Source organism: Manihot esculenta, chromosome 3, assembly GCF_001659605.2.
Source record: "Manihot esculenta cultivar AM560-2 chromosome 3, M.esculenta_v8, whole genome shotgun sequence".
NCBI classification, from domain to species: Eukaryota; Viridiplantae; Streptophyta; class Magnoliopsida; order Malpighiales; family Euphorbiaceae; genus Manihot; species Manihot esculenta.
In genome coordinates this window covers 30147519-30173033 of record NC_035163.2, presented here as the reverse complement: position 1 = coordinate 30173033, position 25515 = coordinate 30147519, and the positions used below count along the sequence as shown (strand labels likewise).

Below are 25515 nucleotides of genomic sequence, written 5' to 3'. Positions count from 1 at the left end.
CACAGCCTCCAAAACACCTCAAAACATGCATAAACTTGTTTCTACACATGCATACACATCATACATCACACCTAGGGGTCTCAAACTATAATATACCCCAACTACAACACTTCAAACCACACATTTTCAACATACATTGTTCAAATCATAACATAAACCCATAAACCTAACAACAAGCCTAAACATGCATTCTACCCCATCAACTTGCATAAAACTTTCATAAAGCATAAGAGAAGCATAGATCGAAGCTTACCTCTTGAAGAAACGAGAGGAAAGGCGATCCTAGCTTGGAGATGGAGAGATTGAGCTCTTTGAACCTCCAAGTACCCAAAACTTGCTCTTAGCTCACAGATCTTCAAAAAGGAAGTTAAAACTCGTGAAAACCATGAAAGATCTAGGGAAAACATTCAAGATTGAGGGAGGAGCGGCGGAGACTCACCTTGGCCGACAATGGGAGAGAAAAAGCTCACCCGTGCGGACCAAAGGGACCCTTTTATATGTGGCTGGCCAGACCACGTTCGGGGGCCGAATGTGCCTCCGTATCCATGCAATGTTCGGCGGCCGAACATAAGGTTCGGCGGCCGAACCTGCACTTCCCTCACTCATGCTTTCGGGGGCCTAACGTGCCTCCTAATCACATGCATGTTCGGCGGCCGAAAGTCAAGTTCGGCGGCCGAACCTGGGTTTTCCTTCAAGCTACATTCATGCAAAAACTCATTTAATTTCTTACTTAAAAACATGAAATACATGAAAACATTTCATAAATTATAGTTTTACCCTTCTAGAGGTTTCCGACATCAGAGGTCCCACCGGACGGTAGGGATTCCGATACCGGAGTCTAGCCGGGTATTACATTCTCCCCCCCTTAAGAACATTCGTCCCCGAATGTTCCTCAACTAACATACAAAGCATGGCATTAATCATAACATACAACATAGCATACAATATATCATACATGTAACACATAAAACAACTAACACTCACCTCAAAACAGATGGGGGTATTGCTGGAGCATGGACTCCCGTGTCTCCCAGGTGCATTCTTCAATATTGTGGTGGTTCCAAAGGACTTTCACCATCGGGATTTCCTTGTTCCTCAGCTTTCTGATCTGAGTGTCTAGGATCCGTACTGGCTGCTCTACATAGGTGAGATCCTCTTGGATCTCTACATCAGGCTCACTAAGAACCTTGCTCGGATCTGACACGTACTTCCGTAACAGAGAAACATGGAAAACCGGATGGATTCTCTCCATCGAAGCAGGCAAGTCTAGCTTGTACGACACATTACCGACCCTCTGAAGCACCTCGAAAGGACCGATGTACCGTGGAGCTAACTTACCCTTCTTCCCGAACCGAACCACTCCTTTCATAGGAGACACCTTGAGCAAAACCAAATCCCCCTCCTGAAACTCTATCTGTCTTCTGCGGATATCTGCATAACTCTTCTGCCGACTAGCAGCAGTCTTGATCCTCTCTCTGATTATGGGTACTACCCTGCTGGTAAGCTCTACTAACTCCGGACCCGCAAGAGTCCTCTCTCCTACTTCCTCCCAGCAGATAGGTGATCTGCACTTCCTCCCGTACAAGGCTTCATATGGAGCCATCCCTATGCTAGCATGATAGCTGTTATTGTAGGCAAACTCCACCAAAGGTAGATGCTGCCTCCAAGAACCGCCAAAATCTAGCACACACATTCTGAGCATATCTTCTATTGTCTGGATGGTCCTCTCTGACTGTCCATCTGTCTGTGGGTGGAAGGCAGTACTGAAGTCTAATCTGGTACCCATAGCGTTCTGCAGACTCCGCCAAAACCTGGAGGTGAACTGGGGCCCTCTATCTGACACTATAGATACCGGGACCCCATGCAGTCTGACAATCTCATCTACGTACACCTGCGCCAACTTGTCCACAGAGTAACCACTCCTGACAGGGATGAAGTGAGCAGATTTGGTGAGTCTGTCCACAATCACCCATATGGAGTCCAATCTGTTGGACGTCGCCGGTAACCCCACTACGAAGTCCATAGCTATGTTCTCCCATTTCCATTCTGGAATCGGCAGTGGGTTCAACATTCCAGCCGGCTTCTGATGCTCTAGTTTCACCCTCTGACACACATCGCAGGCTGACACGAACAGTGCCACGTCCTTCTTCATAGCTGGCCACCAATACACTCTCTTCAGATCCTGATACATCTTGGTGGCTCCAGGGTGAACACTATACCTGGTATTATGGGCTTCCCCCATAATATCTCCCTTCAGACCAATGTCATCTGGCACACATAATCTGTTCCCGTAGCGGAGGATCCCCTTATCATCAAATCTGAACTCATTACTCTGGCCTGACTGAACCGTTCTGGCTATCCTGACCAACTCTGGGTCCTCATGCTGTTTCTGAGCTACCTGCTCCAGAAACACGGGTGTCACTCTCATCTGAGCCACTAAGGCACCTGTGCCAGACAACTCCAACTGTAATCCCTCACTCATAAGCCTGTGAAACTCCTTCACCACCGGCCTCCTCTCTGCTGAAATGTGGGATAGACTGCCGAGTGATTTCCGGCTTAAGGCGTCTGCCACAACATTCGCCTTACCCGGATGGTACTGAATCTTGCAATCATAGTCACTCAACAACTCTACCCACCTCCTCTGCCTCATGTTCAGTTCTCTCTGACTCAGGATGTACTGCAGGCTCTTATGATCTGTGAAGATCTCACATTTTACCCCATAGAGGTAGTGCCTCCACATCTTGAGTGCAAAGATTACTGCTGCCATCTCTAGGTCATGTGTGGGGTAATTCAGCTCATGCTTCTTCAGTTGCCTAGAAGCATAAGCGATCACCCTCTCATTTTGCATTAGCACACAACCCAGTCCCACACGGGACGCATCACAATATACTGAGAAGTCATCATCACTTTTTGGCAGAGCTAACACCGGTGCTGAAGTCAACCTCCTCTTAAGCTCCTCAAAGCTTTCCTCGCACTGATCGGTCCATATGAACTTCTGATTCTTCTTTGTCAATTTGGTCATAGGAGCAGCAATCTTTGAGAAGTCCTGAACGAACCTCCTGTAGTAACCTGCTAAACCCAGAAAACTCTTGATCTCGGTCACTGTGGTGGGTCTAGGCCAGTTAGCTACAGCCTCTACCTTCTTGGGGTCTACTTCAATACCCTGTTCTGACACAATGTGCCCCAAGAATGATATGCTCCTAAGCCAAAACTCACACTTGGAGAACTTGGCATACAAGCCATGCTCTCTCAAGGTCTGCAAAACTGTCCTCAGGTGATGGGCATGCTCCTCTGCATTTCTGGAATACACTAAGATATCATCTATGAAGACAATAACGAAGTGATCCAGATACTGACTGAATACTCTGTTCATGAGGTCCATGAATGCTGCAGGGGCGTTGGTCAACCCAAACGGCATCACAAGGAACTCATAGTGCCCATACCTGGTCCTGAAAGCTGTCTTCGGTACATCTTCATTCCTTATCCTCAACTGATGGTACCCTGATCTCAGATCTATTTTGGAGAAACAACCTGCTCCTGCTAGCTGGTCGAATAGATCGTCGATCCTCGGCAAAGGGTACTTGTTCTTGGTAGTGACCTTGTTCAACTGTCTGTAGTCGATACAAAGTCTGAGGGATCCATCCTTCTTCCTCACAAACAAAACCGGAGCACCCCAAGGTGAAGTACTCGGTCGGATGAAACCCTTATCTACCAGCTCTTGCAACTGTTCCTTCAGTTCTTTCAATTCAGCTGGTGCCATCCTGTAGGGAGGGATAGAGATCGGTCTGGTACCAGGCATTAACTCAATCTCGAACTCTATCTCCCTAGCAGGTGGTAACCCTGGCAGCTCGTCTGGGAAAACATCTAAGAACTCACTCACCACAGGCACTGAGGCGGGCTCTCTGACATGACTATCTAACTCCCTCACATGAGCTAGAAACCCCTGACATCCCCTCCTAAGCAACCTACGAGCCTGAAGAGCTGAGATCAGACCTCTAGGTGTACCCCTCTTGTCTCCTCTGAAGACGACCTCTGACCCATCCTGATCTCTGAATCTGACTACCTTGTCTCTACAGTCCAAGGTAGCACCATGGGTCGATAACCAATCCATCCCTAGAATGACGTCAAAATCTGTCAAATCTAGAACCACGAGGTCGGCGGAAAGGCATCTTCCCTCTATGAAAACTGGACTACATTGGCAGACTGCCTCTGCCACTGACGGGTCACACTTGGGTCCACTGACCCATAGGGGACACTCTAACCCAGAGACCATCAATCCTACCCTCTCCACGACTCTCGGAGCAACAAAAGAATGAGATGCACCCGGGTCCATTAAGGCATACACATCAGAACAACCAATGATGAGATTACCTGCCACCACGGTGTTGGATGTGTTGGCCTCCTGCTGAGTCATAGTGAAGATCCGTGCCGGAGCTGATGGACCTTCACCTCTGTATCCTGCTGATGAAGAGGCTGACCCTCTCCCTCTGCCTCTGCCACTGGCCTGTGTTGCGGCTGGAGCTACTGGCTGCACCACACTGCCGGAGGCTGTCTGCTGAGACGGTGCTGCAAAGGCTGCTCTAGGACAATCCCGAGCCAAATGACCCGCCTGTCCACATCTGAAACATGTGTTTGTCCCTGCCAGACATACTCCTTTGTGTGGTCTCCCACATCTCATACATGCTGTAACCTCTGCGCCAGAGCTTGAGCCACTGCCTAAACCCAGACCTGACTTGATCTTGTTCCAGAACTTATTCTTCTTAGATTTTCTGTGGCCTCTGTCCCACTTCTTACTGCTTGCAACTGCTGCACTCAGAGAAGAAGAGTCTAACCTTTCCCCACCTGGGGTCTTGGAACCAGAAGACTGTGCCACTGACTGTTTTACCTTCCCCTCAACGATGGCACAAGCCTCCATTCTCCTAGCCATATCCACTATGGCATGGAAACTCTCCCTCTCTGCTGATTGTATCAAAGAGGAATACCTGGAGTGCAGCCTCATAATATATCTACTTGACTTCTTTTGATCTGTGTCCAAATTCTGCCCAGCATATGGCAACAACTCCAGGAACCTGTCTGTGTACTCCTCCACACTCATCTGATCAGTCTGCCTCAACTGCTCGAATTCTATTATCTTCTGCTCTCTGGAGCTCTCAGGGAAAGCCCATCCTGCAAACTCATTTGCGAACTCCTCCCAGGACATACTGTCCGCTCTCGGGTTCACATAGTTCTTAAACCAACCACGTGCCTTCTTGCACTCCAGTGTGAACCCAGCCATCTGAATGGCTCTACTGTCATCAGCCCCTATCTCATCTGTAATAGTCTTGACCCTGTTCAGATACTCAAATGGGTCATCACCTGTTCTGTACTGAGGAGCACCCAACTTCATGTAATCGGTCATCTTGACCTTGCTCCCTCCAGATGAGGTAGGTTTGGGTACTTGTGTTTCCGGGACAGTAGGTACTGGTGGTGGTGGAGGTGCAACATCCCCTGGGGTAGGGTTTGCTGTACTGGTATAGGGAGGTGGAGGTGGGTACATGGGATACTGAGAGTATGGTGGGTAGTAAGGTGGGTATGGCATATGTGGAGGATAAGGGCTAAAACTGGGGTTATCCGATGTACCTCCCATCGAATACCCTGGATGGTGTGAATAGGGTGGGTAGTGATGTGGCTGGACATAACTCGAGGCCTGAGCGCCTCCTTCTGATTCTCCCATGCCCTCTTCCGGCATGCTCACACCAAGATTGCCATCCCTCCTCTGATCTACTTCCATATCCTCAGACATTCCTCCCTGCACTGTTCCCCTTACTGATCTGCTTCTACCCAGATCCAAAGACCTTCTAGGGTCTCTAGCTACTCTGTCTCTGTTGGACCTACTGGACATTGCCCTAGGCAAAGCTGAAGGACGGGCATCAGCGCCCTCGTCCTGAGGTGGCACTCCAGTCAATCGTGCAGATCGACGAGTTCCTCTCATTCTATTTTCTGTTCTGAAAAACAGCACATAGCATAAACAATCATTAGCATCATATGGTTCATGTGGAAACACATGAACCCTCATCACATACATAGCATCATATCATAGCATTTATGCACATGCATATCATCGTGGCATATCATATCATCATATAGACAGGACTCTACATCCTATCCTAGTGGACATGATTTTCCTAGTGTGCTTGACCTTCTATAACATCTATGAGCCCGACACTCTAGGTCCGACCATATGAACCTAGGGCTTTGATACCACTCTGTAACGACCCGGAAATCCGACCCGTTACCGGCGCTAGGATCCAGATCGGCTTAAGGCCGCCGGGACCCGTAGCAAGCCAAACATACCTCCTGTAACCTGTAATATCCCATACATGATCAACAACATACATAAAACTGTAAACTTTTTCTTTCCTTTTCCAAGCTTAACCTGAACATGTGCACATCTAATAACATAACCACCACTGGAGTCCTCATCAAATGCTCCAATGGGGCATTTCATCATTCGATAAGCTTGGACTATCAAATACATCATAAAGACATTTCTATAGATCATGTGTCAAGGGGATAACCATAACATAGGGTCAAGCACATACTAATCCTCAATCATCCTCATCATTACATAACTATACATTACTCTTTCATTACATTAACATAGTCATAAATACTTATTACATCAAATTCATGTCCACTACTATCTATTACATCATACATGACTTTACTTCACTCTAGCCGACTTCCCGATCTATCCTGTACCTGCAACTCTGGGGATAAAGGGAGTGGGGTGAGCTACTAGAGCCCAGTGAGCAGAATAATAAAACATCAATTTAAATCATGCTTTCATGTATGCGCCATAACACAAACATTTCACATCAAGGATGAACTTGTCACCATTTAGCCCCTATCTTTCTTACTTATACATGCCGGGGGCGTAGAGCCGTAGCAGGCACACCCGGACTACCATAATCAATCATAGTGCCAGGGGCGTAGAGCCGTAGCAGGCACACCTGGACTCACATAGGTTATCATGACATAAAAGGGCTAATGGATCATTCAACATTCATCCACATCAACAACAAAGTATGCAATGCAACATATTCGTGAATTCTAATGCAATCAACCTGATATATCTCATGGCATTCATGATGCGTGAATCATGCTAAAACATTTCATTAATTTGCTTTAAAACTTAAAGTTTATTCCACTCACCTCTGGCTAGCTCTGAAGAGACTCTGAAGCAGCTGGCTCACTGCTGGGGGTCTCGGTTCCTCGGGTCCGAACCTACACAGGTGGACTCAAATGAGGGACCAAACATACCTGAACATGACTCTAAAATACTCCCCAAAAACCCCCTAAAACATCCTGAAAACATCACATGAAAACATGCAAGAAATGGCTGAACAGGGCACTTTCGGCGGCAGGTTCGGCGGCCGAAAGTCCCTCTGCAGCCGAAGGTCATGCAGGTTCGGCGGCACTTTCGGCGGCCGAACCTCCCAGACAGAGACGAAACTTGAGTTTCGGGGGCAGGCTTCGGCAGCCGAAACTGCCTCCACAAGGGGGTTCGGCGGCCGAAAGTCACTTCGGCGGCCGAACCTGAGTTTCTGCCGAAGGGCAGAAACTTGGTTCCCTTGTGTCCACAGCCTCCAAAACACCTCAAAACATGCATAAACTTGTTTCTACACATGCATACACATCATACATCACACCTAGGGGTCTCAAACTATAATATACCCCAACTACAACACTTCAAACACACAACATTCAACATACATTGTTCATCAAAGCATCAACCATAAGCTCATAAACCTAACAACAAGCCTAAACATGCATTCTACCCCATCAACTTGCATAAAACTTTCATAAAACATAAAAGAAGCATAGATCGAAGCTTACCTCTTGAAGATCGAGAGGAAAGGCGATCCTAGCTTGGAGATGGAGAGATTGAGCTCTTTGAACCTCCAAGTACCCAAAACTTGCTCTTAGCTCACAAATCTTCAAAATGGAAGTTAAAACTCGTGAAAACCATGAAAGATCTAGGGAAAACATTCAAGATTGAGGGAGGAGCGGCGGAGACTCACCTTGGCCGACAATGGGAGAGAAAAAGCTCACCCGTGCGGACCAAAGGGACCCTTTTATATGTGGCTGGCCAGGCCACGTTCGGGGGCCGAATGTGCCTCCGTATCCATGCAATGTTCGGCGGCCGAACATAAGGTTCGGCGGCCGAACCTGCACTTCCCTCACTCATGCTTTCGGGGGCCTAACGTGCCTCCTAATCACATGCATGTTCGGCGGCCGAATGTCAAGTTCGGCGGCCGAACCTGGGTTTTCCTTCAAGCTACATTCATGTAAAAACTCATTTAAAATCATACTTAAAACCATGAAATACATGAAATCATTTCATAAAATTATAGTTTTACCCTTCTAGAGGCTTCCGACATCCGAGGTCCCACCGGACGGTAGGGATTCCGATACCGGAGTCTAGCCGGGTATTACATTCTCCCCCCCTTAAGAACATTCGTCCCCGAATGTTCCTCAACTAACATACAAAGCATGGCATCAATCATAACATACAACATAGCATACAATAGGTCATACATGCAACACATAGAACAACTAACACTCACCTCAAAACAGATGGGGGTATTGCTGGAGCATGGACTCCCGTGTCTCCCAGGTGCATTCTTCAATATTGTGGTGGTTCCAAAGGACTTTCACCATCGGGATTTCCTTGTTCCTCAGCTTTCTGATCTGAGTGTCTAGGATCCGCACTGGCTGCTCTACATAGGTGAGATCCTCTTGGATCTCTACATCAGGCTCACTAAGAACCTTGCTCGGATCTGACACGTACTTCCGTAACAGAGAAACATGGAAAACCGGATGGATTCTCTCCATCGAAGCAGGCAAGTCTAGCTTGTACGACACATTACCGACCCTCTGAAGCACCTCGAAAGGACCGATGTACCGTGGAGCTAACTTACCCTTCTTCCCGAACCGAACCACTCCTTTCATAGGAGACACCTTGAGCAAAACCAAATCCCCCTCCTGAAACTCTAGCTGTCTTCTGCGGATATCTGCATAACTCTTCTGCCGACTAGCAGCAGTCTTGATCCTCTCTCTGATTATGGGTACCACCCTGCTGGTAAGCTCTACTAACTCCGGACCCGCAAGAGTCCTCTCTCCTACTTCCTCCCAGCAGATAGGTGATCTGCACTTCCTCCCGTACAAAGCTTCATATGGAGCCATCCCTATGCTAGCATGATAGCTGTTATTGTAGGCAAACTCCACCAAAGGTAGATGCTGCCTCCAAGAACCGCCAAAATCTAGCACACACATTCTGAGCATATCCTCTATTGTCTGGATGGTCCTCTCTGACTGTCCGTCTGTCTGTGGGTGGAAGGCAGTACTGAAGTCTAATCTGGTACCCATAGCGTTCTGCAGACTCCGCCAAAACCTGGAGGTGAACTGGGGCCCTCTATCTGACACTATAGATACCGGGACCCCATGCAGTCTGACAATCTCATCTACGTACACCTGCGCCAACTTGTCCACAGAGTAACCACTCCTGACAGGGATGAAGTGAGCAGATTTGGTGAGTCTGTCCACAATCACCCATATGGAGTCTAATCTGTTGGACGTCGCCGGTAACCCCACTACGAAGTCCATAGCTATGTTCTCCCATTTCCATTCTGGAATCGGTAGTGGGTTCAACATTCCAGCCGGCTTCTGATGCTCTAGTTTCACCCTCTGACACACATCGCAGGCTGACACGAACAGTGCCACGTCCTTCTTCATAGCTGGCCACCAATACACTCTCTTCAGATCCTGATACATCTTGGTGGCTCCAGGGTGAACACTATACCTGGTATTATGGGCTTCCCCCATAATATCTCCCTTCAGACCAATGTCATCTGGCACACATAATCTGTTCCCGTAGCGGAGGATCCCCTTATCATCAAACCTGAACTCATTACTCTGGCCTGACTGAACCGTTCTGGCTATCCTGACCAACTCTGGGTCCTCATGCTGTTTCTGAGCTACCTGCTCCAGAAACACGGGTGTCACTCTCATCTGAGCCACTAAGGCACCTGTGCCAGACAACTCCAACTGTAATCCCTCACTCATAAGTCTGTGGAACTCCTTCACCACCGGCCTCCTCTCCGCTGAAATGTGGGATAGACTGCCGAGTGATTTCCGGCTTAAGGCGTCTGCCACAACATTCGCCTTACCCGGATGGTACTGAATCTTGCAATCATAGTCACTCAACAGCTCTACCCATCTCCTCTGCCTCATGTTCAGTTCTCTCTGACTCAGGATGTACTGCAGGCTCTTATGATCTGTGAAGATCTCACACTTTACCCCATAAAGGTAATGCCTCCACATCTTGAGTGCAAAGATCACTGCTGCCATCTCTAGGTCATGTGTGGGGTAATTCAGCTCATGCTTCTTCAGCTGTCTAGAAGCATAAGCGATCACCCTCTCATTTTGCATTAGCACACAACCCAGTCCCACACGGGACGCATCACAATATACTGAGAAGTCATCATCACTTTTTGGCAGAGCTAACACCGGTGCTGAAGTCAACCTCCTCTTAAGCTCCTCAAAGCTTTCCTCACACTGATCGGTCCATATGAACTTCTGATTCTTCTTTGTCAATTTGGTCATAGGAGCAGCAATCTTTGAGAAGTCCTGAACGAACCTCCTGTAGTAACCTGCTAAACCCAGAAAACTCTTGATCTCGGTCACTGTGGTGGGTCTAGGCCAGTTAGCTACAGCCTCTACCTTCTTGGGGTCTACTTCAATACCCTGTTCTGACACAATGTGCCCCAAGAATGATATGCTCCTAAGCCAAAACTCACACTTGGAGAACTTGGCATACAAGCCATGCTCTCTCAAGGTCTGCAAAACTGTCCTCAGGTGATGGGCATGCTCCTCTGCATTTCTGGAATACACTAAGATATCATCTATGAAGACAATAACGAAGTGATCCAGATACTGACTGAATACTCTGTTCATGAGGTCCATGAATGCTGCAGGGGCGTTGGTCAACCCAAACGGCATCACAAGGAACTCATAGTGCCCATACCTGGTCCTGAAAGCTGTCTTCGGTACATCTTCATTCCTTATCCTCAACTGATGGTACCCTGATCTCAGATCTATTTTGGAGAAACAACCTGCTCCTGCTAGCTGGTCGAATAGATCGTCGATCCTCGGCAAAGGGTACTTGTTCTTGGTAGTGACCTTGTTCAACTGTCTGTAGTCGATACAAAGTCTGAGGGATCCATCCTTCTTCCTCACAAACAAAACCGGAGCACCCCAAGGTGAAGTACTCGGTCGGATGAAACCCTTATCTACCAGCTCTTGCAACTGTTCCTTCAGTTCTTTCAATTCAGCTGGTGCCATCCTGTAGGGAGGGATAGAGATCGGTCTGGTACCAGGCATTAACTCAATCTCGAACTCTATCTCCCTAGCAGGTGGTAACCCTGGCAGCTCGTCTGGGAAAACATCTAAGAACTCACTCACCACAGGCACTGAGGCGGGCTCTCTGACATGACTATCTAACTCCCTCACATGAGCTAGAAACCCCTGACATCCCCTCCTAAGCAACCTACGAGCCTGAAGAGCTGAGATCAGACCTCTAGGTGTACCCCTCTTGTCTCCTCTGAAGACGACCTCTGACCCATCCTGATCTCTGAATCTGACTACCTTGTCTCTACAGTCCAAGGTAGCACCATGGGTCGATAACCAATCCATCCCTAGAATGACGTCAAAATCTGTCAAATCTAGAACCACGAGGTCGGCGGAAAGGCATCTTCCCTCTATGAAAACTGGACTACATTGGCAGACTGCCTCTGCCACTGACGGGTCACACTTGGGTCCACTGACCCATAGGGGACACTCTAACCCAGAGACCATCAATCCTACCCTCTCCACGACTCTCGGAGCAACAAAAGAATGAGATGCACCCGGGTCCATTAAGGCATACACATCAGAACAACCAATGATGAGATTACCTGCCACCACGGTGTTGGATGTGTTGGCCTCCTGCTGAGTCATAGTGAAGATCCGTGCCGGAGCTGATGGACCTTCACCTCTGTATCCTGCTGATGAAGAGGCTGACCCTCTCCCTCTGCCTCTGCCACTGGCCTGTGTTGCGGCTGGAGCTACTGGCTGCACCACACTGCCGGAGGCTGTCTGCTGAGACGGTGCTGCAAAGGCTGCTCTAGGACAGTCCCGAGCCAAATGACCCGCCTGTCCACATCTGAAACATGTGTTTGTCCCTGCCAGACATACTCCTTTGTGTGGTCTCCCACATCTCATACATGCTGTAACCTCTGCGCCAGAGCTTGAGCCACTGCCTAAACCCAGACCTGACTTGATCTTGTTCCAGAACTTATTCTTCTTAGATTTTCTGTGGCCTCTGTCCCACTTCTTACTGCTTGCAACTGCTGCACTCAGAGAAGAAGAGTCTAACCTTTCCCCACCTGGGGTCTTGGAACCAGAAGACTGTGCCACTGACTGTTTTACCTTCCCCTGAACGATGGCACAAGCCTCCATTCTCCTAGCCATATCCACTATGGCATGGAAACTCTCCCTCTCTGCTGACTGTATCAAAGAGGAATACCTGGAGTGCAGCCTCATAATATATCTACTTGACTTCTTTTGATCAGTATCCAAATTCTGCCCAGCATATGGCAACAACTCCAGGAACCTGTCTGTGTACTCCTCCACACTCATCTGATCAGTCTGCCTCAACTGCTCGAATTCTATTATCTTCTGCTCTCTGGAGCTCTCAGGGAAAGCCCATCCTGCAAACTCATTTGCGAACTCCTCCCAGGACATACTGTCCGCTCTCGGGTTCACATAGTTCTTAAACCAACCACGTGCCTTCTTGCACTCCAGTGTGAACCCAGCCATCTGAATGGCTCTACTGTCATCAGCCCCTATCTCATCTGTAATAGTCTTGACCCTGTTCAGATACTCAAATGGGTCATCACCTGTTCTGTACTGAGGAGCACCCAACTTCATGTAATCGGTCATCTTGACCTTGCTCCCTCCAGATGAGGTAGGTTTGGGTACTTGTGTTTCCGGGACAGTAGGTACTGGTGGTGGTGGAGGTGCAACATCCCCTGGGGTAGGGTTTGCTGTACCGGTATAGGGAGGTGGAGGTGGGTACATGGGGTACTGAGAGTATGGTGGGTAGTAAGGTGGGTATGGCATATGTGGAGGATAAGGGCTAAAACTGGGGTTATCCGATGTACCTCCCATCGAATACCCTGGATGGTGTGAATAGGGTGGGTAGTGATGTGGCTGGACATAACTCGAGGCCTGAGCGCCTCCTTCTGATTCTCCCATGCCCTCTTCCGGCATGCTCACACCAAGGTTGCCATCCCTCCTCTGATCTACCTCCATATCCTCAGACATTCCTCCCTGCACTGTTCCCCTTACTGATCTGCTTCTACCCAGATCCAAAGACCTTCTTGGGTCTCTAGCCACTCTGTCTCTATTGGACCTACTGGACATTGCCCTTGGCAAAGCTGAAGGACGGGCATCAGCGCCCTCGTCCTGAGGTGGCACTCCAGTCAATCGTGCAGATCGACGAGTTCCTCTCATTCTATTTTCTGAAAAACAGCACATAGCATAAACAATCATTTGCATCATATGGTTCATGTGGAAACACATGAACCCTCATCATATACATAGCATCATATCATAGCATTTATGCACATGCATATCATCATGGCATATCATATCATCATATAGACAGGACTCTACATCCTATCCTAGTGGACATGATTTTCCTAGTGTGCTTGACCTTCTAGAACATCTATGAGCCCGACACTCTAGGTCCGACCATATGAACCTAGGGCTCTGATACCACTCTGTAACGACCCGGAAGTCCGACCCGTTACCGGCGCTAGGATCCAGATCGGCTTAAGGCCGCCGGGACCCGTAGCAAGCCAAACATACCTCCTGTAACCTGTAATATCCCATACATGATCAACAACATACATAAAACTGTAAACTTTTTCTTTCTTTTTTCAAGCTTAACCTGAACATGTGCACATCTAATAACATAACCACCACTGGAGTCCTCATCAAATACTCCAATGGGGTATCTCATCATTCGATAAGCTTGGATTATCAAATACATCATAAAAACATTTCTATAGATCATGTGTCAAGGGGATAACCATAACATAGGGTCAAGCACATACTAATCCTCAATCATCCTCATCATTACATAACTATACATTACTCTTTCATTACATTAACATAGTCATAAATACTCATTACATCATATTCATGTCCACTGCTATCTATTACAACATACATGACTTAACTTCACTCTAGCCGACTTCCCGATCTATCCTGTACCTGCAACTCTGGGGATAAAGGGAGTGGGGTGAGCTACTAGAGCCCAGTGAGCAGAATAATAAAACATCAATTTAAATCATGCTTTCATGTATGCGCCATAACACAAACATTTCACATCAAGGATGAACTTGTCACCATTTAGCCCCTATCTTTCTTACTTATACATGCCGGGGGCGTAGAGCCGTAGCAGGCACACCCGGACTACCATCATCAATCATAGTGCCAGGGGCGTAGAGCCGTAGCAGGCACACCTGGACTCACATAGGTTAACATGACATAAAAGGGCTAATGGATCATTCAACATTCATCCACATCAACAGCAAAGTATGCAATGCAACATATTCGTGAATTCTAATGCAATCAACCTAATATATCTCATGGCATTCATGATGCGTGAATCATGCTAAATCATTTCATTAATTTGCTTTAAAACTTAAAGTTTATTCCACTCACCTCTGGCTAGCTCTGAAGAGACTCTGAAGCAGCTGGCTCACTGCTGGGGGTCTCGGTTCCTCAGGTCCGAACCTACACAGGTGGACTCAAATGAGGGACCAAACATACATGAACATGACTCTAAAATACTCCCCAAAAACCCCCTAAAACATCCTGAAAACATCACATGAAAACATGCAAGAAATGGCTGAACAGGGCACTTTCGGCGGCAGGTTCGGCGGCCGAAAGTCCCTGTGCAGCCGAAAGTCATGCAGGTTCGGCGGCACTTTCGGCGGCCGAACCTCCCAGACAGAGACGAACCTTGAGTTTCGGGGGCAGGCTTCGGCAGCCGAAACTGCCTCCACAAGGGGGTTCGGCGGCCGAAAGTCACTTCGGCGGCCGAACCTGAGTTTCTGCCGAAGGGCAGAAACTTGGCTTCCTTGTGTCCACAGCCTCCAAAACACCTCAAAACATGCATAAACTTGTTTCTACACATGCATACACATCATACATCACACCTAGGGGTCTCAAACTATAATATACCCCAACTACAACACTTCAAACCACACATTTTCAACATACATTGTTCAAATCATAACATAAACCCATAAACCTAACAACAAGCCTAAACATGCATTCTACCCCATCAACTTGCATAAAACTTTCATAAAGCATAAGAGAAGCATAGATCGAAGCTTACCTCTTGAAGAAACGAGAGGAAAGGCGATCCTAGCTTGGAGATGGAGAGATTGAGCTCTTTGAACCTCCAAGTACCCAAAACTTGCTCTTAGCTCACAGATCTTCAAAAAGGAAGTTAAAACTCGTGAAAACCATGAAAGATCTAGGGAAAACATTCAAGATTGAGGGAGGAGCGGCGGAGACTCACCTTGGCCGACAATGGGAGAGAAAAAGCTCACCCGTGCGGACCAAAGGGACCCTTTTATATGTGGCTGGCCAGACCACGTTCGGGGGCCGAATGTGCCTCCGTATCCATGCAATGTTCGGCGGCCGAACATAAGGTTCGGCGGCCGAACCTGCACTTCCCTCACTCATGCTTTCGGGGGCCTAACGTGCCTCCTAATCACATGCATGTTCGGCGGCCGAAAGTCAAGTTCGGCGGCCGAACCTGGGTTTTCCTTCAAGCTACATTCATGCAAAAACTCATTTAATTTCTTACTTAAAAACATGAAATACATGAAAACATTTCATAAATTATAGTTTTACCCTTCTAGAGGTTTCCGACATCAGAGGTCCCACCGGACGGTAGGGATTCCGATACCGGAGTCTAGCCGGGTATTACAAGGACACTTTCGGCGGCAGGTTCGGCGGCCGAAAGTCCTCTCCAGAGCCGAAACTCATGCACCTTCGGCGGCCGAATCTCATCTTTCGGCAGTCGAACCCTTTCGGGGGCTAGTTTCGGGGGCTGAAAGGCACTCCAGAGACGAAAGTCTCTAACCTTCGGCGGCCGAACTTTCCTCCAGAGCCGAAAGTCCAAAAGCTCGGGGGAAAGCTTGGGCAGCCGAAGTCACCTCCTCAGGGGTTCGGCGGCCGAATGTACCTTCGGCTGCCGAACCTGAGTTCATCAGCAGGGCAGAAACTTGCCCTGCCTCTCGCCAAATGCACAAAACTCCTCTTCAACTCAACACCTCACTTCCTCAACGTGCATACACCTAAGTATATGCTTAAAGGGGTCAAAAACTACCTAAAAACCCCAAACACACAACACAAACAACACAGAAACAAGCTTTACTCACAAAATCATCAAAACCTCACAAATAACCCTATTCATGCAACTCTTTCCATAAACCCCATAAAACCTTCAGAAAACATAAAAACAGGTTCAGGATCTTCACTTACCTCTTGCAATCAGGAAGATGAACGATCCCAACGTGGAGTTTTGAAGCAACTCTTCTTCAAACTCTCCAAAGTTCACAACTTTGTGTTTTTAGCTCAAAACCTTCAAAATAACATAAAACTCAAACAAATCTTTGCATGATTTAATGAAAATATAAAGAAAGACTCACAAAGGACAGGGTTTCACCTTAGCAGGTCGAAGAAACGGTGATCTTATCGTTTCAACCGACTAAGGGCCGTTTTATAGGTGGCTGGCCAGACCACCTTCGGCGGCCTATCGTGAAACCGAAAGTCATGCATGTTCGGCGGCCGAACCTCAACTTCGGCGGCCGAACCTGGCTTTTCTGCCTTGGTTCATTTCTTTCAAAAACTCAAGTCATTTCAACTTTAAAACATTAAAACATACCACAAAACTTTAGAAAAACATAAATCCTACCCTTCTAGAGGTTCCTGACATCCCGGATTCCACCGGACGACAGGAATTCCGGTGCCGGACTCTAGTCGGGTATTACACATCGCTTCCATTTTGGCTAGAAGATCTGCCTCTTCATTGTTGCCTTTGGCTACCTGGCATAGTTTACAACTGCCTTGCTCGTCTTTGATTTTCTCCATTAGGAACCGATCATTTTTCTCGTATTTGATAAGATTTGGTTCTCAAATTTTTAATTATCCCTGACACATATTAACAACCAATTGGAGTCACTAAAAATAATAGATTTTTGTAAACCTAATTTCTTGATGATTCTTAGAGCCATAATTACATTCTCGTACTCAGCTACATTGTTGGTGGTATTGAAGGCGAGTTTTACCGCATACCAAAACTTTATACCGGTTTGATACTGCAACAGAATCCCGATCCTGGAATTCTCAGCCCCACAAGCTCCATCTGTCCAAACTTTCCACTCTATAGTTGACTCAAGGGACTCTAAAAGTTTTAACGGTAGGGTCATTTCCGTAATAAAGTTGGCTAGCATCTAGGCGTTCATTACTTTTCTAGGGACATACCTGATATCATAGGCTAATAATATTACTGCCTAGGTGGATAATCTCTCTGACAGCTCTGACCTATGTAGAACCTTTCGAAAAGGACAATCTTTTTGCAAAGGACAATCTATCTTGACTTCGATAGTGTGCAACTCGGAATATGGTCGGAGCTTTGTAGCTGACATTAGAGCTGCAAATGCCAACTTCTTAAGAAGAGGGTAATTTAGCTCCGCCCCTTTCAAAATTTGACTGGCATAATACACTAGACTTTGCTCTTCATTTTTTTCGCAAACAAACACTGAGCAAACTGTTTCCTGTATCACAAATAAGTATAAAAACAAAACTTTGCTTTCGATAGGTGGGCTTAGCAATGGAGGAGATGATAAAAATGTTTTTAGACTTTCAAATGCCTCTGTACACTCTTCCCCCTACTTAAACTTACCTTTGCCTTTTAAGGCTTTGAAGAACGGAAGACGTCTTCTGACCGAGCATGATATGAAATGATCCAGGACAGTGACTCACCCGTTCAACCTTTGCACTTCATTAATGGTTTTGGGTGCTTTCATGTTTTGGATAACATTGATGTGATAGTCAGCAGCTTCAGCTGCTTGCTTGCGGATTTGCGGCGCAAATCCGTCCCACATTGGAAGATTTGAAGGAAATTAAATTGTATATAATAGCTAGCACAGAACTACTAAATAACTTGGGTTAACCATTTTGGGCCAAGTGAAAAGTGGGCCCAAAAGTTATTTGGGCCAGTTCGGGCCCGGCTGTTTCAATTGGTATCAGAGCCACCCTGGGTCAGAAAAATTGTGCGGAGCTAGTGGGCCTGCGAGGAAAGGGCTACCCGTGAGAGACGAAACGAGGTAGAGCCGCCCGAGGTACTAGCGAACCACAATACCCAAGGGTCCGGTCCTGGTTAGCAATTGTAATGGATTCAGTTGCGACGAGGACGTCGCAAAAATTTAGCGGGACCGAGTGTGATAGTCAGCAGCTTCAGCTGCTTGCTTGCGGATTTGCGGCGCAAATCCGTCCCACATCGGAAGATTTGAAGGAAATTAAATTGTATATAATAGCTAGCACAGAACTACTAAATAACTTGGGTTAACCATTTTGGGCCAAGTGAAAAGTGGGCCCAAAAGTTATTTGGGCCAGTTCGGGCCCGGCTGTTTCAATTGATTTCTCAGGATTCACCTCTATGCCTTTTCCTGAGATGATGTGTAACGGTCAGCTGCCTACTTGTGGATTTGCAGCAGCTGATTTCCATCCCACATCGGTAGATTTGAAAAAAAATTGAATTGTATATAATAGCTAGCACGAAACTACTAAATAACTTGGATTAACCATTTTGGTCCAAGTGGAAAGTGGGTCCAAAAGTTATTTGGGCCCGACTATTTCAATTGGTATCAGAGCCACCCTGAGTCAGATAAATTGTGCGGAGCTAGTGGGCCTGCAAGGAAAGGGCTACTTGTGAGAGACAAGGTAGAGCCACCCGAGGTACTAGCGAACCACAATACCCAAGGGTCTGGTCCTGGTTAGCAATTGTAATCGATTCAGTTGCAACGAGAACGTTGCAAATTTAGCGGGACTGAGTGTAACAGTCAGTTGCCTGCTTATGGATTTGCGGCAGCTGATTTCCGTCCCACATTAGTAGATTTGAAAAAAAAATTGAATTATATATAATAGCTAGTACGAAACTACTAAATAACTTGGATTAACCATGAAATCCTTTGTATACCATGCTTCATAAAAGACGAATGAAATTACTGGTTATTTAATATTCATTTCATCTATTTACATATATAGTTTGACTAGGGGTCTCGCCAATTAATTCTATTAATTTGGTTAGAAAGCGTTTAAATATCAAAGTGAATCATTTTTAGAATTATTTGATAAGTGAGGCCATGTTCTTCATGCCCTCTTGATGAAGTAATAAGCTGAAACTGTTGTCCAAAGGAATCAAAGGAAGAGAAGAAAGAAGTTAAATTATGTCACTATTCTCACATTTTTTCACTATTTTCTCACTTTTTTTTCATTTTAATCATTTTCTCTCATTTTATTGTTTCCTCATTATTTTTTTTAATTTTATAATATTTTTTCTCTTTTCTTATAATTTTTTCTATTTTCCTTAATTTTCTTCACTTCTCTTATTTTATTGTCTTGACTCTAACATTGTTTCTCATTTTCATCCTCTTTGAATAAATATTGATACGAAGCACATCATCCAAGCGGGAAGAGGAAGGTAAAAATCAAATGGCGGAAACGGTGTGTAGCGGCAAAGTAAACAAAAAGGGGCGCAGCAATAAAACCAAAACGGAGCATAGCACTGTAACTGAAACGGTGCGCGTCAGTACACATTCCAGCAGATCCTCTCCTTTCTCACTAGTCAGCAGTCACCCTTAGCTAAAACCCCCGTGAATGGAGAATAGAGTGAGCTCTGAGCTGTAGAAAGTCCATAACTGGTGCTACATGGGCAATTCCTGGTGATGACGCTTAAAACTGCTCACTTGTGCTTGAATTGAAAATGCTGAAATCTACAACCAGAATCTAATTTTTCAAACCAAAAGATTTACAAGAAATCAATTTAATTAAATTTTTTTATTAGTTCTAATTATGTAATAAAAGAATTAATTTTTTTAATTTGAAAATTTTTATTTTAAAAATTAGAATCTATCCATAAGTACATAAAACTTTATTTGAGTTTTTTTTTTCTTATTTATTCCAAATGGATCCTATAAATTTCCTGTTGCCACAATTCCTGAATTAACAAACTTCGACTGTCTATGTGCCTAACCTCCATATGATATAATTCCTTTTGTAAAATAAATTATGCAGGATTTCGATTTTTTTAAAATGAATTATTTAAATTAAAAAAATGATTTTTCTTTTATTTTAATTAAAAAATAAAAATATTTAAAAAAAATCGATTGAATTGAGTCGTTGTAAAGTTATTGATTTCAAAATAGTGGGTAAGTGAAATATAGAACGGACCATGTGACTAGCAAAGGACATGAGCTGGGCAGAGCATAAACAGAAGCCCATGCCCTGGTTTTAATTGACAAGTGGATTTTTTTTTTTTAGGTCAATGGGAATCGTAAAGCAGGACCAAAATCCACAAAAATGGGCAGTGGAACAGAGGCGCAAATGCGCAATTAAAATGATGGTGACTCTCTCTCTCTCTCTCTCTTTCTTTTCTCTTCTCTCTTCTCTCTGGTATTAGCCACCTTCCTTGATGAGAAACCCTAAAAACCAAATGAAAGGGACACTTTCATACCCATAAACAACAAAGGATAAACTCCAAATTACACTCATTGGTACTATAATCACACCCCCTAATTTGTCCACACTGATACCACCCTCTTCCTAACTTACAAATACCTCCAAACACGAAAAAACACCAAACTCTCTAACGTCACTTCTTCTAAGTAAAGAGTACCTTGATACCTCCACGACAAATACTAGATGACAAAATTCCCAACTACTATCTCTTTTTTATATTTTTTGCTGTATCCAATTTCCAATACCAGATCCCTCCACCGTCGTCTTGGTTAAGTTTGGAATTGAAATCCGAGATCAAATTTAATTAATGGTTCTTCAATATGAACTGATCAAGATTATCTCTGAAGAGAATCGATTATGGGATTAAATTTGAATTGATTGTTATATGAATACATGTACTACAATCAGAAAGCTCCACTTTGACTTCCCTTTTCCAACAAAACACCACACATATTCCTAGTTCCTACTGCCAACTCTGCCATGTATCCATTATTTTATGAAGCTCTATCACTGATCAACTCATTGACAATACTAATTTACAAATGCAAGACCGAATTTTAAAAGTTTTCAAACTTGGGTCAATTGCATTTTAAAAATCAAACAAAAAACAAGTCTTAGATTCGCTTAAAATAATTGTATAATATGCTTTTGCATGGCTTTTGCTGCTACAATATATAGCATTTATTTCCAACGCAATGCACAGCGTTTTGACCACGCTATCTTAGTCCCATGCCTCAGCTTCCAAAAAACTTGTAATTTGGGGATTTATAAGTGTATTTCTAAGACTAGAGAGCTCAAAATCAGACATTGTGCACAATAATTCATAACCCATCACGCACGTAGTCCCTTTTTAATTAGCTTGGTCAATCAACGCACCGCCATATATATAATTAATTAGTTAATTAACTACAAGCATCACTTCAACAAATAATTAATCAATTATTAGTATTTCTGTCATTGCCATTGACATTTGACACTTTGGTTAATGTAATACTCAAATACTAAACACTCTTATATACTCTCTCTCTCTCTCTCTCTTTGCTTTTAATTAGGTCTGGTGTTTCTGCTTGCATGGGGCTTACTTCACTTCGTTTAGAACCGTTGCGATACTGACACATGGGGTCGTCTAAGGTGAGAAGAAACAATTGAAATTAGCCCACCGAGTGGGGGCCGCATATTTGACCTGTATGTCATCTCATCGTACGGCCGCCTATAGAACTTCAGAAAGGGCAAGAACGACTCTCGAGACTTGTCGGTCTTATTGACATGGCACTCCTTCTTGAAAAACGAGGCCGGTGAATGGAGGAACGATGGACGTGGTGTCCGGGGTTGAGAAATTTTCATAGGTTCACTTGGGGTCACTCGCTGTGGCAGCGGCGTTGATGGGAATAACCTGCCGCCGCCGGAGCTTCTACCCTTGATGCTGCTTTTGTGTGGCGTTCGGACAGCCGGTGATGCGAAGGAGAAAGACCTGGCGTTATTTGGGGAGATTAAAGCCGGGCCCAGAGGAGAGGGGCTGGTAGTGGTGGGTCCTACTTTGTATGTTGACGCGTCCGTTAAGGTCAGATACCAAGGTTTGAGCGAGTCAAAATGATGGGATACGGTGAAGGAAAACCTTGAAGAAGAGCATGAACCGATCTTGGCCGTTGATTTGATAGACGAAGAATCGAATCGGAGGGATGAGGCTCGAGGGTAGGAGGAGAAGTCACTGAACTCCAATGACTCCTCAAAGTCCAGGGATGCTACCACCATGGTGACCGTCGACAGCTCAACAAATGAACGGACGCCCTGCAACAAGTATAACCTATGCTCAAATTTGTTGTCATTTTTAGGCAAAAATAAAAGAACAAGGACTAAGAATATAAATATTCTTTTGATTTGTTTCAATTAATGGAGAGATTTTTAAATGGGAAGGTTAAATAAATATCCTAAAAGGTAAAAATCCATACAAAAACACACTTAAAACAGCTAATAAGATTTGACTTGAGCTTGATGGCCCAGCCAACTAATTCATGCAAAATAGCAGAGGTTACTCTCACATGGTCAAACAGTTACAAGCACTGCAGATCCAGCAAGTTTTCAACAGTCTTAGACTTTTGGAGACAATGAGGACAAAATAAATTTTTGGTTGATGTGGAAAAAAGACTACAAAATCAGGCAGAATTTGAATTTACCTTCCATATATAAGAAAAGAGGGAAGGTGGGTCTATTATGAAAGCCTCGTAGAGCCTGCATGGATAGTACTCAGCCACAATTTTCAGCGTTGCCAGTAATAGGTTCATAAAAGCTGATGCTGATCTGAAAAGGCCTGCAATTAATTTTTGTTTTAAAAAAAAATTAATTACCCTTCAGCCCATTAAGAGAATTAAATCAAAATTAGAGCTTGAAAATGGTTGAGGAATGAGGATTATCTTGGATTAAACGAAACTCCTGTGAGCATCAAAATATTTTAGAGCAAAAACAGGGAAATTGACCAATGTCTAGGAGAGAATAAAAGCCGATGAGGTTCAATTCCCGAGAATACCCCTACAAGGACTGACCAGTAAGAGAACCATGAATGTAACACTTAAAGGGGCACTCCGGACATTGTCCGAGAATATATCAGGTCCCTGCCGGTTCTCCGACATGACTGCTTGACTGGTCTCATTATTTAGATTGCAATACAAACGTGCAATACACGCAGAATTTTGTAAATAGTGCTTAAAAGGACACCATGTTTCAAATGCTAATTTGTATTCTCTAATGGGTGACATGGCCAATGGCGAAAAGGACTTACTTGCGTCGAAGAGGAGTACAAATTGTTCGACATTTTTTGCCATGGTTCCTATTGCCACCTCAAGTGTAAAAACCAGCAGCCGGGCTAACCTACAATTTGCAAAAAAATAGGAAATGAGAAAATAATTCAAAACTCAAGAAATGTAAATGTAGCTTTTTCTGGGTTAACTTACAGTTTCTGTGAATGGAACTTTTGATAATCTTGCTTAATGCGAAATATCTGCACAAGAAAATGACCGCCAAAAAAATCTCAGCTTATGGGTTCAGTTAATTTCATTGCATCTTGAAGAAAACAAGAGAGAGATGAGAGAGAGAATCACCACAACAGGTCTAGATTCTTCATCATGGCCAGACACATAGGCAAGTCCTTCAGCAAGCTCAGCTGAGAACTCATCTGCCATTAGTTGTTCTGCATTAAAAAAAAAGTGAGGGATTTAAGTTTTGTTTTTTGTCAACTTGTTCCTTATTTTGAATTAAGGGAATCAATGCTTACTGGGGTGTTTACTTTAACGCTCAAGTATTCAAAAGGAAAACAAAGAAAAGCAAGATTCCAGTGTGATGAAAACAAAAAGAAAAGAAGATATGCCTGTAAAAAGAGTAGTAGCAAACGAGTGCATAGAAAGCTTTTTGAAGGGAATAGAAGGAAATGGAGAGGAAGAGAATGAGAATGAGAATGGTCTATTACCAGCGCCTATACTCTCTCTCCAAGAAAGGCAAGCCCTCAAGTGCTTAGCAGCTTTCTTTACATTATCACCTTTTGCATTCAAAAACCGTTCCACACAAGCATCGTTGCAAAACTTCTCCTGTTAATAGAAATCACACATCAGAGAGGCAGAGCTGAAAGAGGTAAGTGCTGATGAAGTACAAGCAAATGATTACATGTGTTGATGAAACTTGAAGAACAACAAGAAACAGACTTTTATAAAATTTATAAGCTGAAAATGCAGATACCTACGCCGCCCTCTACAGTAGAAACACTAAATTGCTTAGTAGAGCAATTCATAATTGCAGCGACGAAGAAAAACGTATAAAACTGGCAAAGAAAGAAAAAAACATAAGACACCCACCTGTTTCAGTGTGAGTGGAGTTTGTTTTCTTAGAAGCTCGAGAACAGCTTCAACTTTCTCGTTAGCTTTGTGATCTCTCTGCAGTTGCTGTTCTTTCTTGCCCATTTCAAGTAAAAAAAAAAAAAGAGTGATATCAAGAAAAAACCAATATACCAGACTTCTTATTCACGCAACCATTAAAAACTTGCAGTTGCAGTAGAGAGAGAAAGGGATAAAAGGTTGAAATGGAAATCAGAAACTTTGAATAAAGAGAAGGACTGGGGAAGAAGGCAATTTTATAGCAAACGACAGCTAATAACGCCGTTATGTAGCAGACAAAAATATTTAAAGAGTTTGAAATTTCAACATCAACTTTGTTTTCTTTAGTCAATGATGCGAAAGCGATTCGTAACGGAAAACGCCACCGCTATCTCACCCGTTAATGTTCTCAAGAATTATTACTCTCCTCCTTTTTCGACTACAAGAAATTAAAAAAAAAAAGAAAAGAAAAATCTCTCTCCAGCTTTAGTTCTCCCTTTTAGGACATGCATTTAATTTAAGTATTGTTGAGGAATGGAAAAATATTAAATGTCTCCCCTTTCTGTTTTCTCTTCATTAAAATGCTTCATTTATGGAAACTGAACTATGATCATTTGCATTAAAAAAATACTGCGAAGCGAAACCAATTGAACAGATTAAAAAAACATACTACTACTAATCAATGTTGATTAGGCGAAAATGGTCAGATTTATAATGGACAAATCTGAGTGAAAATCAAAATTGA

The 25515-nt window shown here is 44.5% G+C and overlaps 1 protein-coding gene across 1 annotated transcript; it reads right to left on the bottom strand.

Moving 5' to 3' along the window:
* Positions 1–21827: 21827 nt before the first annotated feature.
* On the bottom strand, positions 21828–25000 carry LOC110610920 (SEC14 cytosolic factor). The gene is made up of 7 exons (XM_021750999.2): positions 24753–25000; positions 24371–24488; positions 24006–24094; positions 23859–23905; positions 23687–23775; positions 23085–23218; positions 21828–22698 (listed from the first exon to the last, which is right to left on the bottom strand). Exons 1-7 carry the CDS (start codon positions 24855–24857, stop codon positions 22003–22005), a joined length of 1278 nt encoding a protein of 425 aa, XP_021606691.1. The 5' UTR covers positions 24858–25000; the 3' UTR covers positions 21828–22002.
* Positions 25001–25515: the final 515 nt, after the last annotated feature.